The 12,666-nt window shown below is 34.5% G+C and overlaps 1 protein-coding gene across 3 annotated transcripts; it reads right to left on the bottom strand.

Moving 5' to 3' along the window:
* Nucleotides 1-44: 44 nt before the first annotated feature.
* On the bottom strand, nt 45-9,172 carry LOC8260863. Of its 3 annotated transcripts, XM_048370796.1 has the most exons (17): nt 8,880-9,172; nt 8,384-8,431; nt 8,031-8,303; nt 7,711-7,936; nt 7,372-7,617; nt 7,124-7,242; nt 6,512-6,610; nt 6,297-6,384; nt 5,514-5,740; nt 4,220-4,404; nt 3,807-4,006; nt 3,018-3,350; nt 2,826-2,927; nt 2,222-2,519; nt 1,752-1,900; nt 1,389-1,673; nt 45-801 (listed from the first exon to the last, which is right to left on the bottom strand). In XM_048370796.1, the coding sequence occupies exons 3-17, from the start codon at nt 8,282-8,284 to the stop codon at nt 592-594; spliced, it is 3,021 nt and encodes a 1,006-aa protein (XP_048226753.1). In that variant the 5' UTR covers nt 8,285-8,303; nt 8,384-8,431; nt 8,880-9,172; the 3' UTR covers nt 45-591. The 3 variants fall into 3 exon arrangements, with proteins under 3 accessions (XP_048226753.1, XP_015575624.1, XP_002510264.1); XM_015720138.3 differs by having other exon boundaries at nt 8,031-8,431; XM_002510218.4 differs by lacking the exon at nt 8,384-8,431.
* Nucleotides 9,173-12,666: the final 3,494 nt, after the last annotated feature.

Genomic DNA, 12,666 nt, shown 5'->3' with positions numbered 1-12,666 from the left:
ATTTCATCATTGGAAACACACCCACGACTTGCAGAGAACAATGCTGATAAAATAGCAAATTTATTTGTTTAACAGAATATGTTAGACGGCAAGTCATACACCATCCATCCCATGTTCGTCACTTTTGTTTAAATATGATTCTTCACTCAATCTGTCCCCAAGAATATAATGCCAAGGTGACACGTGAAGGAGTAGTAGGCTAATATGAAAACAAAGATACATCAGTAGAGTACAGTGCTTTCTTCAGCCATTCCCAAGGCATAATTGCACTTTATAGAAGGCCAATATGGCCACTTTTCTAAAATCACAAACCAGACCCCATTTTGTTATGCAGACAATCTAAAGGGATATTGAGCTCCTCCCACGGTAGACACAGGTTCATCGGACTCCCCAATCAAAGAGCCAAATCTTTGAGACTAGACTACTTGTTATTAGAGCCCACTATTTTATGAGGAAATGAAATTGAAAACAAGTATCATTTTCAGCACTAATTTTCTTTTCTTTCTTTCCTTCTCTTTTTTCATCTTTTTCTCCCATTATTGCTTCCTAAATTAACAAACTATAACTATGTTACAAAAATGTGCGACCGGATCAGTGAATGACTGAACCATTACTTGCTCCAGTGTTCGGATTCTCTGTCCGTCTAATAACAAAGCTATCAACTATTTTAACAGTATTTAGTGGGTCCTGCTGAGAAGTAGCTGCCCGCCATTTACTAGGATAACGTCGCTGGTGGCTCAACTGCTGCGGCTGCTTCTCTTCCCCATCCCATTTTGAATCCAATTTCCAGTCCTTCGGTATCTGCACATTCATAAAATATTGAATATTGGCTACTATCGAAGCACACTGGTTGAAAATGATATAACGTCTCTTATTTGCATGAAATGTAAAATAAGTAACTGATTCACTAGAAAAAACAATAAAAATTTTGAAAACCCCAATATCTAACAGCAAAAGGCATTCTATTCTTTTTTCCCCTCTCTTATCAAAAGCAAGAATTTATGTCATTTAACAGAAAATATTGCTCCTTTTCATATATTATTATCCATTGAAGGAAATGAAGCAGAAGTAAAGATTGGCCCTGATGAAAAGAATGAAGTCTCACAAGATCCGTAATCTTGTTATCTTCTAAGAGAGATATCAGCACTCATCTAAACCTTGGTATTGAACAAGCACACAGCGTTTGTTACCATTAAATGTAAATCAAAAAAATTGAACAGAAAAGAAAGTTGACGCGTTGACAATCAATCCACACAATAGCACATTAGTGAAATTGGCCTTTATTTTAACTTTGAACAAATCACAAGTAAATAATGAAAAGCCATCAGACCAATATATTGCGTTTCCCTTGAATTGCCAATAGAGGTCAATATAGGTTGATCTCTTACCTTATCAACTGCAAGGGTGAAAACTTCAAGATCACCATCCTTATTAATGTGGAACCGTGTGAAAGATTTGTAATTAGCAATTCGGAGTGAAGAAAAGGCTTCATCAAAGTGTAAGTGAAACCAGTTAATGCAGATGTACAAGTAACTTCCAAAAACCAAAGAAACAACAGGCGTTGAAAAGACCCAGAAGTAGAGGAAGACAGAAGCATAATAGATGACAGCACCCCCTCTAGAAAGCGACTCAATCCCTTTCTTGCAAATATTACTCCGTGTGACAGCCATGACCTGATAAGTTCTCCCATGAATACTGTAACACTAGAAAGAGGAAATATCGTAGTTCTGTAACAATTACGACTTTATTACCTCAGGGACATCAAATGCAGACATGAGATATTTTATGCATGCTGGATAAAGGCCAAACGTCCACTGTTCTATGCGAGATCGAAGGCCAGTAGGATCTGGAAAGTGCTCACTTTCCACTGATCGGTACCACTGATATAAAGTGTGATATCCTGAAAAAAAAAAGACATTTAAGCACTACAGAATCACTAATCAAGAAAGAAATAATCATTTTTCGAAAATTTGAAGCAGGCAAAATTCTTATATGGTTGTAAAATGACCACCATAATCATAAGTAAATCAAGCTGGGAGTATTGCAATAATAATTGAAAGTTTGAAAAATATGAATCGATCAGCCTACTTGATCAGCACACTTTTTCCTATCACTCTCTGCAATTATTGACAGAAGTAACAAAAACAAGATATGCATAAGCTGTCCTACAAAACCATATTAATAAGAAAGCACTAGTTGAGAGCAAAAAGATGCAGCTTACCTGAAGTTGCTAGTAGATTATGCCTAATACACATCTCAACACCCAGTTCTAAGAGCAACATAAGAATTAAAGCTGATGCCAGGTGTGCAGAAACATGAAGAATCCCAATAATAGCCTGTTTCTTCCGAGATACTTTAGGTGGGACAAATGCAATTGCCACAATGAGCAATACCACAACACCTGCCAAGGATACATAAGAGTGTTCCAGCACATACATAAACGAATTCCACGCTGTGCCAAAGAAACTCCTCAACTGGCCAGAAAATGTATCAGCTTGCAAGATGTGGTTGAGCTTACACTAGAAATGAAGGGGGAAATCTCAGTCAACCATCGACTACATAAAATATAAGTCTTATCATGTAAGATAATAGCATAACCCTTTGGTTAACTATGGCAGAACAGTAAGGCAATGGGAGCAACTAGTTATGGTCTTCTAGAGGTGGATGCTAATTCATAGCCAAAGGGAAGAGAAATGAAAAGCATCCTAATGGTGAGCTCAATACAGACAGCAAGGTGTGAAAAATGAAAGGGCATTGAGGTCTAAACAAGCCTGAGGTTGGATGAGTAGCACAGATCTAAGAAATAGGACAGAAGAGATGCTCACCTGTGGAAACATAGAAAAGCTCAATATAAAGTATATAATGCCCCCAATGAAGTCAAATTGCCAGTTCTTCTTTCTAAACTTCAAAATATTTCCCAATGCTATCTGCAATATATGATCGAAAGGCATAGCATTAACAAATAAATGCATATAAAGAAATCATAAAGAACAAAAAGAACAAAAAAAAAAATTTACCCTGCTTGAATCTTCTAAAGAAGGATACGCAGCCTTGGTCTCATACTTAGTTCCATATAGTTCTTTGAAATTACTAAAGACATGAGTAGGATGTAAAAATGCACCGCCGCAGCCATTTACAAGTAAATGTTGCACATGAACAGGCCCATCCGATGGAACATATGAATGACGCATATAATGATGCAAGTCCCCAGCTATACGAAGTTTACACCTTCCTTTTAAATAAGTGCATATCAGGTGTGAGACATTCTTTCCTGAAACACCATCCCAGTACCAATCGAGCAACCAATTTGGTTCATGAGTCATGATGATCACTGAGTCATTTTCTCCAACCTACATTGGATGTAACAAGAAAATGATGTCATCAATCAACAGAAATGAAAGGACAGATAGGCTACGAGAAGTAGCCTAAATGTCCCTAATGCACACAAGATATGGCTGTTTCAAATATGAAATTAACAAGGCTCATTCAAACCATGACAAATGAGCAAAGGTGGAGTGATTATCTGACAATCAACCATCTATAGTGTATGACAAGTTTTTGGTGGCCAGAATCTGTTTATTCATACTGAGAATAGCATTTTAGACTAAGATAAAATAAATAACAGCAACGACATGATCTTTTAAACAGTGCTCTCTGCTTAATCATTGACAGTAATACACCAAAAGTTTAATATATAACAACATAAGACTGAAAGCAGTATACCACCAATTGTATCTGCTCCTGTTATTTTAGCTGCAAACATATCAGCACGGTGAGAAAAAAAAAAAAAAAAAAGAAGAAAGTACCTTCTCCTTTATTAGTTCTGAAAAGAATTTGAACTGGTACACATCAATATCATTATGGAGTGCTAGATCAAGACCGAAAACCCACCATCGGTTAGGTAGTTGCAAGGCAAAATAACTCTTCTTCTGAGGCATAAACCACCCGCCCAACCAGCTCTTGTGACATATGTACCTCATGAAAGTATGAAGTCCATCAAACCAATCTGTAAAATTTGAAACAAAATGTTATTAAACCAACAAGCTTTCAAAGCCTTCTGATGGCAAGAAAGTAGAGTATATCAAGAGAAAATACATAATGCTGATTCAGTAAATGTGACAATTCAATGCAAAACTGAAAACAATCTGCAGGACCAAGAGCCTTTTCTATACAGGGAACAAGTACATTTGGGAGGTTCATGCTAACAATGTGAACCAACCATGGTTTCCAGGAATGATAAAGCACTGAGGTCCATCATATTGCTTCAATTCAGACACCCCAACAGGTAATTCAGGCTTGTTTGTAGCTATATGCTCTTGTTTATACCATGGTGGAGGCTGAAGAGCATACTCAAAAGGGCAAAAGAGGCGCTTCTCATATGTAAATGCTGACGGATTCGGATATCTACAGCAAAACCAGAAATTTATAATTAAGCTAACATAGAAGAACGCACAAAAAGCAAATAAATAACTTAATCTCACACAGAGAGGTATGCATGTAAGCATTCATTGCAGACAAATGATTTGGAAAATGCTTTTTTATAATGTCAACTGTAAACCAGAAATCTTAAATCATAAAGATTGGTATAGTCTTGAAGGAAACAATCCAGCCAAAACATGGAACATATACATATATGAAACATGTTTCAAGGAAAAACAGACTGAAATTTAAAATATTAGAAGTAGAGATTAAACAGGGAACATTCTTATTAATGACCTACAGTACCTAAAACAAAATTTCATGCTTCATCCTGACGAAGAGCTTAGAAAGGAATTACTCGCTAGAGAGTGGAAGTCTACTTACAAAAGCTGCGACAAATTAAAACAAGCTTATTAATGTCCACATTGGAGCCAGTACAGTAAGTGGAAGTTAATCAAGTAGGAAAAAGATGGTTTTAATGCAAAACAAAGGGTTATGATAAAGGCACCCGTTACATCCCTGTTTTACTAGGAAGGCCAAAATACTATAAATGAAGTCTGAAACAAAATTTATCATCTTAATAATAAATTGGATTCCTTAATTTGTGGAAGTTTTGCTTCTAAAGCTGGATTCTACTATTACAAACTAACTCCCAAGAGCAGATCAGCAAATAACATTGCTTCACCGCTCAAATGCCCACCTCAGAAGAAAAAAAAAAAGCTCCATGGTACACTCAATCTAAAAGAGCCCTTACCACAAAAGAGCAAGATTTGAACCAAATAAAAGCTTTCTTAAAGGAGCAAAAACCATATTAAACTTGCAACTAGTATTTCACACAGGACAGTCGGCCAACATGAAGCTATTAATTATCAGTTTGACTATCAAAAGTTTGACACTGATGTAAATACTGCTACACATACAATCGGCATAAAGTTAGTCCAAACATATAATCGACAACTAGTATAAATAATATACTGTTATATATTATTTATCCGCCTTCTATCAAACAGATATAAATCAGATTGAAAAACAAATAATCATGTCATAATACAAGAAAAATAAGTAGCATAGACAAGAAAAATTATCAAACTTACGCAAGATCCCCTCCTATAAGAAGTAATTTTCCACGTGGTAGGGAACGCACAGATTCACCTCTAGTGAGAATAGAAGGTTGAGCAAGTAGTCGTGCTACCGTATAAGATGAGTTCCCACCATCACCAGTATCAGCCATGAAGTCAAACCATAGATCTTCCTTCTCACTAAAATGATCGTACAAAAGATCTCTTTGCTCTGCTCCATCTTCAACTTTGGTCATTGCTGCCTGATGACGAAAAAAGGGACAGAGTTAACATCATTATAAGAACGAATAATATGTAAAATAAAATGGAAATTGGCCTGAATAAAGAACAAAGGAACAAAATATTCTGTTATAATGAACCAAAAGTCATTAGAAGGTGGATAAATAATATATAACATCAGAAATCCACAGAAAGAAAAATCAATATAAAAATAATGTTAGAGATTAATAAAACTGGAATTAAATTACAAGAAAATCAACAGAAGGATTGATGTTAAAGGAAAATTTCAAATATGCTTATACAATATTTTGAAAAATAAAACAAAAAAAAATATAAAAAAAGAAGAGCAATCTTTCTCAAAATATTCTAGACATACTGTACAAGCATTACACTTTTTCTGCTTTAAGGAAACTATAGATGGGCGACATTCCTCAAAAAATCTCAAGTCCTAGAGAAATACCATTTGTCTTTTTGTGGAAGTATCATAAGCAACTGAATTAGAGCTAATATAGTAAGTTATGGAAGGATATACCAGAGAGCAATAATGGTAATGAATAAAGGCTGCAACATGAACTACACCTGCATCATTCGCATGTCAAAGCGACCTACAAATACTGTTACTGATACCAAGAGGTCAAAGACTGTCTTGAATAAATCAGCCGAAGTTCTGCAACATGTAGCCACTAGCAAAGTAAGAATGCATTACAGAGTCTCAGCCAATTCCCAATTACCACACCCAAACAGATAATTAGAAAAAGAGAAAAGGAGCAAGCAAAGAATTAACAAAAGCTTACCCTGAGTACCAAGGAACCATATCCAGAAAATCAGGCTTCATCTGCTTGGCCTTCAACTTCTCATACTCCTGCACCGACAATGGGTGAGAAAGAGCCCACCTGTTGATTGCCAGACATGAATGAGTAGAAGCATAAAAATAGTTGCCAAAATCAAATAGTAATCAAAAGATAAGAAAGCATATAAAAAGATAATGAGAGAAATAATTGAACAATCAAACCACCCTTGTATCCCCTTCTTTTTTCCAATATATAAGAAAATCAAACGGCAAAACTTATGGAACAAGAACACTGGAGAAAGTAGAAAAACAAGGAACCAAAGGGTCTTAATAATTACTCATAAATGTAGGACATCAATAAACCAGCCAAGAAAGAAGTCAATACAATAAAAGAGAAAACATAATTGGAATGAAACATCAACCCTCAAACAGCATCAATGGAAAATTAAAAAGACGCCAATAATAAATCCAAGCAAATCAACGCAAAGCTAAATCAAAAGAGTAAGTCCAACTATTCTAACCAAAAAAGTGCAGTCAAACAAATTTTTCAAATAATCCTCCATGCCAAGGAACAATATATGGTATTCAATGCATCTTAAGTCACAAAGCTACTCACCCCGTCGATCTTTCTACGACATAATTGGCGATGTAGAGTCCAATAAAAGTGGCCCATAATGAGTATATAGGAGAGATCTCATCAGATGAACCTGCACATCCACTGCCGTTGCAACCTAACTGCAATTTTCATCATATTACAACACAAAACCTAAAAGGATAAGGACCAGAGAACACAATGTGCTCAAAATTACTCACAGGAAGAGATCAAGTGAAACAAAGTTTACTGGTGGTGCCATATAGACTTACCTCCCCATAAATAACCCACTTGGATAAAAGTGGATAATCACTGGCTGACCCAACAGGAGCAAACCAAGATGAACAGAATTGATCTTTTAATTCATTCATGCGAATGAGGTTTGCGAGCCATGTGTTTCTCTCTTCCTTTTTCCAAAATGTAAACCAACTAGAATTCTTCCTTGCAAGTGGTCTATCTCTCAAGATAGCACGATTACCGCAGTGACTATAAAATACACAGCAAGCTACGCTAAGAACCTGTTCAAAGATAAGGTCATAAAAACAATGATGGGCTCATTGAAGGCAACAAAAATGTTTATAGGAGCAGAAGAACGTGGTTCAAGCACTTACTGCACAATTTTGTAAAATGGTCAAAATCTCTGGCTTCTTTGCAGCAACACGAGAAACAAGACCAACATACCAGAGGCCGACAAAAATAATGTGGAAGACAAGAAGAAACAGAATGGAAGAGACATATATAGTCAAAAATAAGGATAAATTCATCCTTAAATCAAGTCCCATTGACTGAAAACTGGGGAGATGATACAGAGCTGCAATTAAAATCCAAGCTATGTACCTGCATGAATAAATTTTCAAAAATTATTAGTACAAAATAGCTCCTCAGTAGTACTATATACCACATGAAGAAATGCATAACGTAGAGAACTTACCACCGGCTGAAATTTGAATAGCTGGGTTTGATAGTCTTCTCTAGAAACGGTGAAGAAAAGAAATAAAAGAAACCAAGTAGGCAGGCATACATTGACCACCACTTAACATTGTTGTCGAGCTTTTCTACTAGAGTATGCATATTATCTGAAGATATAAAGAACAGACAACCCACAACCACAGCAATGATGGCATGACGAGAATGTTCATGCGGGTAAGGATAAGTATGTGTCAAAATAGTCCTCACCCTCTCCATTCTGAGATTGTCTAATAGCCTATCAGAACCCATGAACCAAAATTAGTTGAATCTTATAATAATGATAATCAATGAATTCAGAGTTTAGCTAATCAAGACCAGAATTTAGCAATAACCAAAACCAACACAAAGACCAGCTCCAGGATCCTGTTCAAACCAATTTAAAATAATAGAAGTGTTAAAGAAGTGCTAAAAATCTTAACAGTAAGTAAAATGCAAATAACTTGAAAAAAAAAAAAAAAAAAAAAAAAAGGAAATTGAATCGAGAAATGATTCATGTTTTCTGGTGAATATAAATGCTAGACACTGGGAAGGAAACTTCACAAGACAAACAAAGAATATAAATTATGTTTGGATAATGAAGTAAAGCGTGACCTTTTGACCGAAAATTTCTGATTTGCTAAACTTTTATCAGCATGAAAACAGAGCATTTAGGGTTCACCTCAAACAAAAAAAGAAACCACAAGCAAAAGTAAAAGAAAAAAGAAAAAGAAAAAGATAGCTGCTATAAAATTGAAGGAACAGAGCATCTCCAGTGAATTCATCTTGTGTCATAGATTTATGAAAAAAGAGAGGGAAATGGATAGATACATACCAGATAGAGATAAAAAGCAGAGGCGCGAGGAGAGAAAGAGAAATAGGAAAAGAATTTGGATATGTGTAAAAGCTAATTTAATGGAGAGATTGCTTAAACCGACTTGGCATCTTAGAATGTCTGACTCGAACATAGCCATCGCATATTCTCTTCAACCCGCCCACCACCTTCACTTGCACTTGCAGACCTCCCTTTTTAAAAAAAAAAAATAATAATAAAATAAATAATTTCTATTAATTCTTAATTGCTCTTTTTCCTCCTGATTAGTGAATGATTACAATTAACCGTATGTTTTCCAGAACTTACTATTTCCACCTGCAATACGACTGTGGCCACATCCTGTAAAATATTAGTTTCCTAAATCACCCTTAGGATTGCCTCCTATACTACTACTCTTTTGCAAATCTTTCACCATAGGTGCATGCTGTCAGTATATAAACTTAGAATGATTGATGTATTTCTATTTTCACATTGACCATTCAACATGACAATTTTATTTTTATTTTTTTGCAATCTTTCACCATAAATGCATGCAACCACAAACAGAAAAACTATAGATTGAACATTCAACATAACATATCATGTGATGTTATTTTTATTTTTAAATTTATTAAATAATCAAATATTAACCATTGTATTTAATTTGATAGTAACATAATGTATTATATTATGTAAAATATGAAGAAATTTATATCAATTTAGATATTATAATATATTATTTAATTTAATTACTATTATAATAGTTAAACTAGATGAAACTGAGTAATGCAGCTAATGATAAAAATATAAAGAAAAATAATTGGATGTAAATTGTTAAAAAAAAACTCAATAATTATGTGATAAACTAAAAAAAATGATCTAAAAAGGCTAATAGACATTTAAAATAATTTTATATATTTGTGACATCACACAATGGATTATGGATCTCTTTTCTTATTTCAAACATAACATGATGAATACATATTTCTTAATCCATAATGTATTATTTTGCCTTTGAAATTTTTTATTATTTATTTTAAAATAATATTAAATGTACTATATTTATATCCTTAGTTAGGTTGGAGTTTTAAGCGGGATTAAAGTTCCTAAACTAGAATTATGATGTTTAAACAAAACCTTCATCAACAACAAATTTTGTCAATTAACATATTTATTTTTTTCTTTTAAAAAATATTATTTGCTCTCTTCTTAAATTATAATTAAGGTCATTAATTTGCAATTAAAATGGAAAAAAATACCATACATATATCTACTTGATTAATTTGAATTAAACGAAAATAATATTTTGAAATCAAAGTTGACGATGATGATTAACCTAGGATTTTATGCGATGACATCCGCAATACTTTGAAAAGGGTTTTTGCTAAGGGCAGTTTAGGTCAATATTTTAGTAATTTACTATGCTTGCCCGTAGCAATACTATTTCTTTCTTAACTAAATCCACGCTGTTGCCTAATTCAAAAAAAGGAAAATAAAATAATAATATCTGGCTTTTTTGTGTTGGGAACATGACTAACCGTTTCCGTATAGGATAACGGAAAACAAAGAAAAACGTGCTTCTTTTTGTTTTATCAAAATTATGTTTTCGCTTTTCTTACGCATTCAATTCGTGGGGAATGTTTTTGGTTGGATCATATGGCGATTGTTGTGTTGTGTGGCCTTCTGAAGTTGCTGGGCTTATGTAAGCAAAAGCAAACTTGTATCATTGTATGGGTAAGCACCCAAATCCACCCCATCTTTTTGGAGGACAGCATGACAAAAACTTTCCACGAAATTAGAGGTCCAAAGTTCGAGATAAGTTTAGGGAGCAAACTGAAATAAAACCGCAGGCTATCTCGAAAGAAATGAAACGGCCCCGAGCTTGACCCATTACTTAACTGATTTGTTATAATATGGGAACTCATATTGTAATCTACTTCGCCACATATTAGGCCCATCGTCCACGCTCTAACAACAATATAGTTTGGGCTCTTAACACAGTTTGCATTACGTTTTTGGACCAACACAGCTCTTTTAAGGCTTGAAGTCCTAGCCCAACTTGTTACCATGCACCATTAATGTTATTACGTTAATAATGACATGGAGAGAAAACAATTGCTATTTATTTATTCATAAGAGGTGGTGTGAAATAAAGACTAATAAATAGAATCGGAGGAAAGTCATCTTTTTATATAGTTAAATAAAGATAACAACACTTCTAGTACTGGAAGGAGAAGGCTTGAACCAAACCTCCTTCTGGGAGCAAAATGTTTGAGCTAAGCCTCTTATTTTATGATAAGCTATGATTTACGATAACTTATGACAGGAGAATGTATGATTTATGATAACCTATGACGAAAAAAGAATTATGAAAAAGAAGAAATTATTTCGCGGGTTAAATAAAATCAAACAAAAACAGATACTCTTGTTTCTAAGTGCTGTTCTTGTCTGGACTCCAGTGGTTTCCTACAACAGAAGGCTATAATGTAGGAGCATGTGCTAGCTTCGGCCGAGCACATTGGCGTGGCCGTAACTTCAGTGGCTGGCTAGACCTGGCCCACGTATCACCAAGTGGGTTTTTCTTTTTTTATTTCTTTGGTCAAACATTTATGGCACGTCAAAAATAATTATTTTTCCCCCCTTTGTCTAGCTATATATGATATATCTCCACTAAAAAGCAACAAGATCTTTAGGTTTCTGAAAGATTCCTCAGATACCTTGACACTAGTAGGATTCCTCTATCTTTTGTCCTTCCTTTCTATGGCTAGGATTTGATGGTTCACTTAATGCCCTTTTTCTCTCTTTCAACAGAAATTGATGTTATTGCTGAATATGAATTCCCCATCGCACGTTTCGATATGATCAAAGTTGGTGACTTTTGCTGCCCATGCATTCTCTAGGGTCCAAATGGTTAGAGTGGCTAAGTGAACTTCCCCAACTTGAGGAGCCAACCAGCCACCATTTTCTTCGTTTTCAACCATTATGTTATTCTTAGTTTTCAACTATAATTAAGATAATACCATATGCACGCACGCATTACTTTTTAGTTAAAAGGGATTAAATTCCTTATTAATGAATAGATTAATATATATATTATCTTAATTAGAAGAATAACGCATCACTAGTTCCTTTCATCTTTATATTCTTTCTAGATATGTACATTTTTTTATTTAGTTCATCTCACCTTCATTTTCTTTCTAGATTTGCACATCAAATTCAAAGAATTAAGCACTAATTAAGATGGACAGCCTTGGACCCTTGAGGAATTTTGTGGGGTTTGAACGGTTAGGAACCTTTCTTTAATAGGTAATTAATTAAAAAAAAACCTTTGAGAAATCTAAGTGCGCAATGCATCGAGATCTCCAAATCATTGCAAACCAGACCTTCGTTTAAATATGGAGTAGTATTAAACTTCTCTCTCTAATCATGATTTAACAATTTATTAAACTCCACATACCACTTTGGGATATGCTTTCTTTTTCCAAAACCATCTATGGTGCCTTTAGGTTAACTGTGCATTACTTGCAGTAATTATCATGTTTCCAGATTTACACGTCGATCGCTACTTAATTATAAATGCTTCTGTGAATAAATTATGCTTCATTACCAAACTTAGCATTCATATATATGTCAGAGGTGCATGGGTGTGGGATGATGCTAATTAGAAATTTAAACAGAACTCTAGCTAAGTATTCTAACCCCAAGCTTCACTAACAAAAAAAAATAGTGGAAAAAGCTTTTCTGTCAAGTCTTCAACATCCCATTTGACATGACATAATATCTACGTAATATTGCTGCTTAAATTTTA

The sequence above is a fragment of the Ricinus communis genome, chromosome 2 (assembly GCF_019578655.1).
Source record: "Ricinus communis isolate WT05 ecotype wild-type chromosome 2, ASM1957865v1, whole genome shotgun sequence".
In the NCBI taxonomy this organism is placed as follows: Eukaryota; Viridiplantae; Streptophyta; class Magnoliopsida; order Malpighiales; family Euphorbiaceae; genus Ricinus; species Ricinus communis.
Note: the sequence above shows the minus strand (reverse complement) of the source record. Positions and strands in the feature narration are given on the sequence as shown.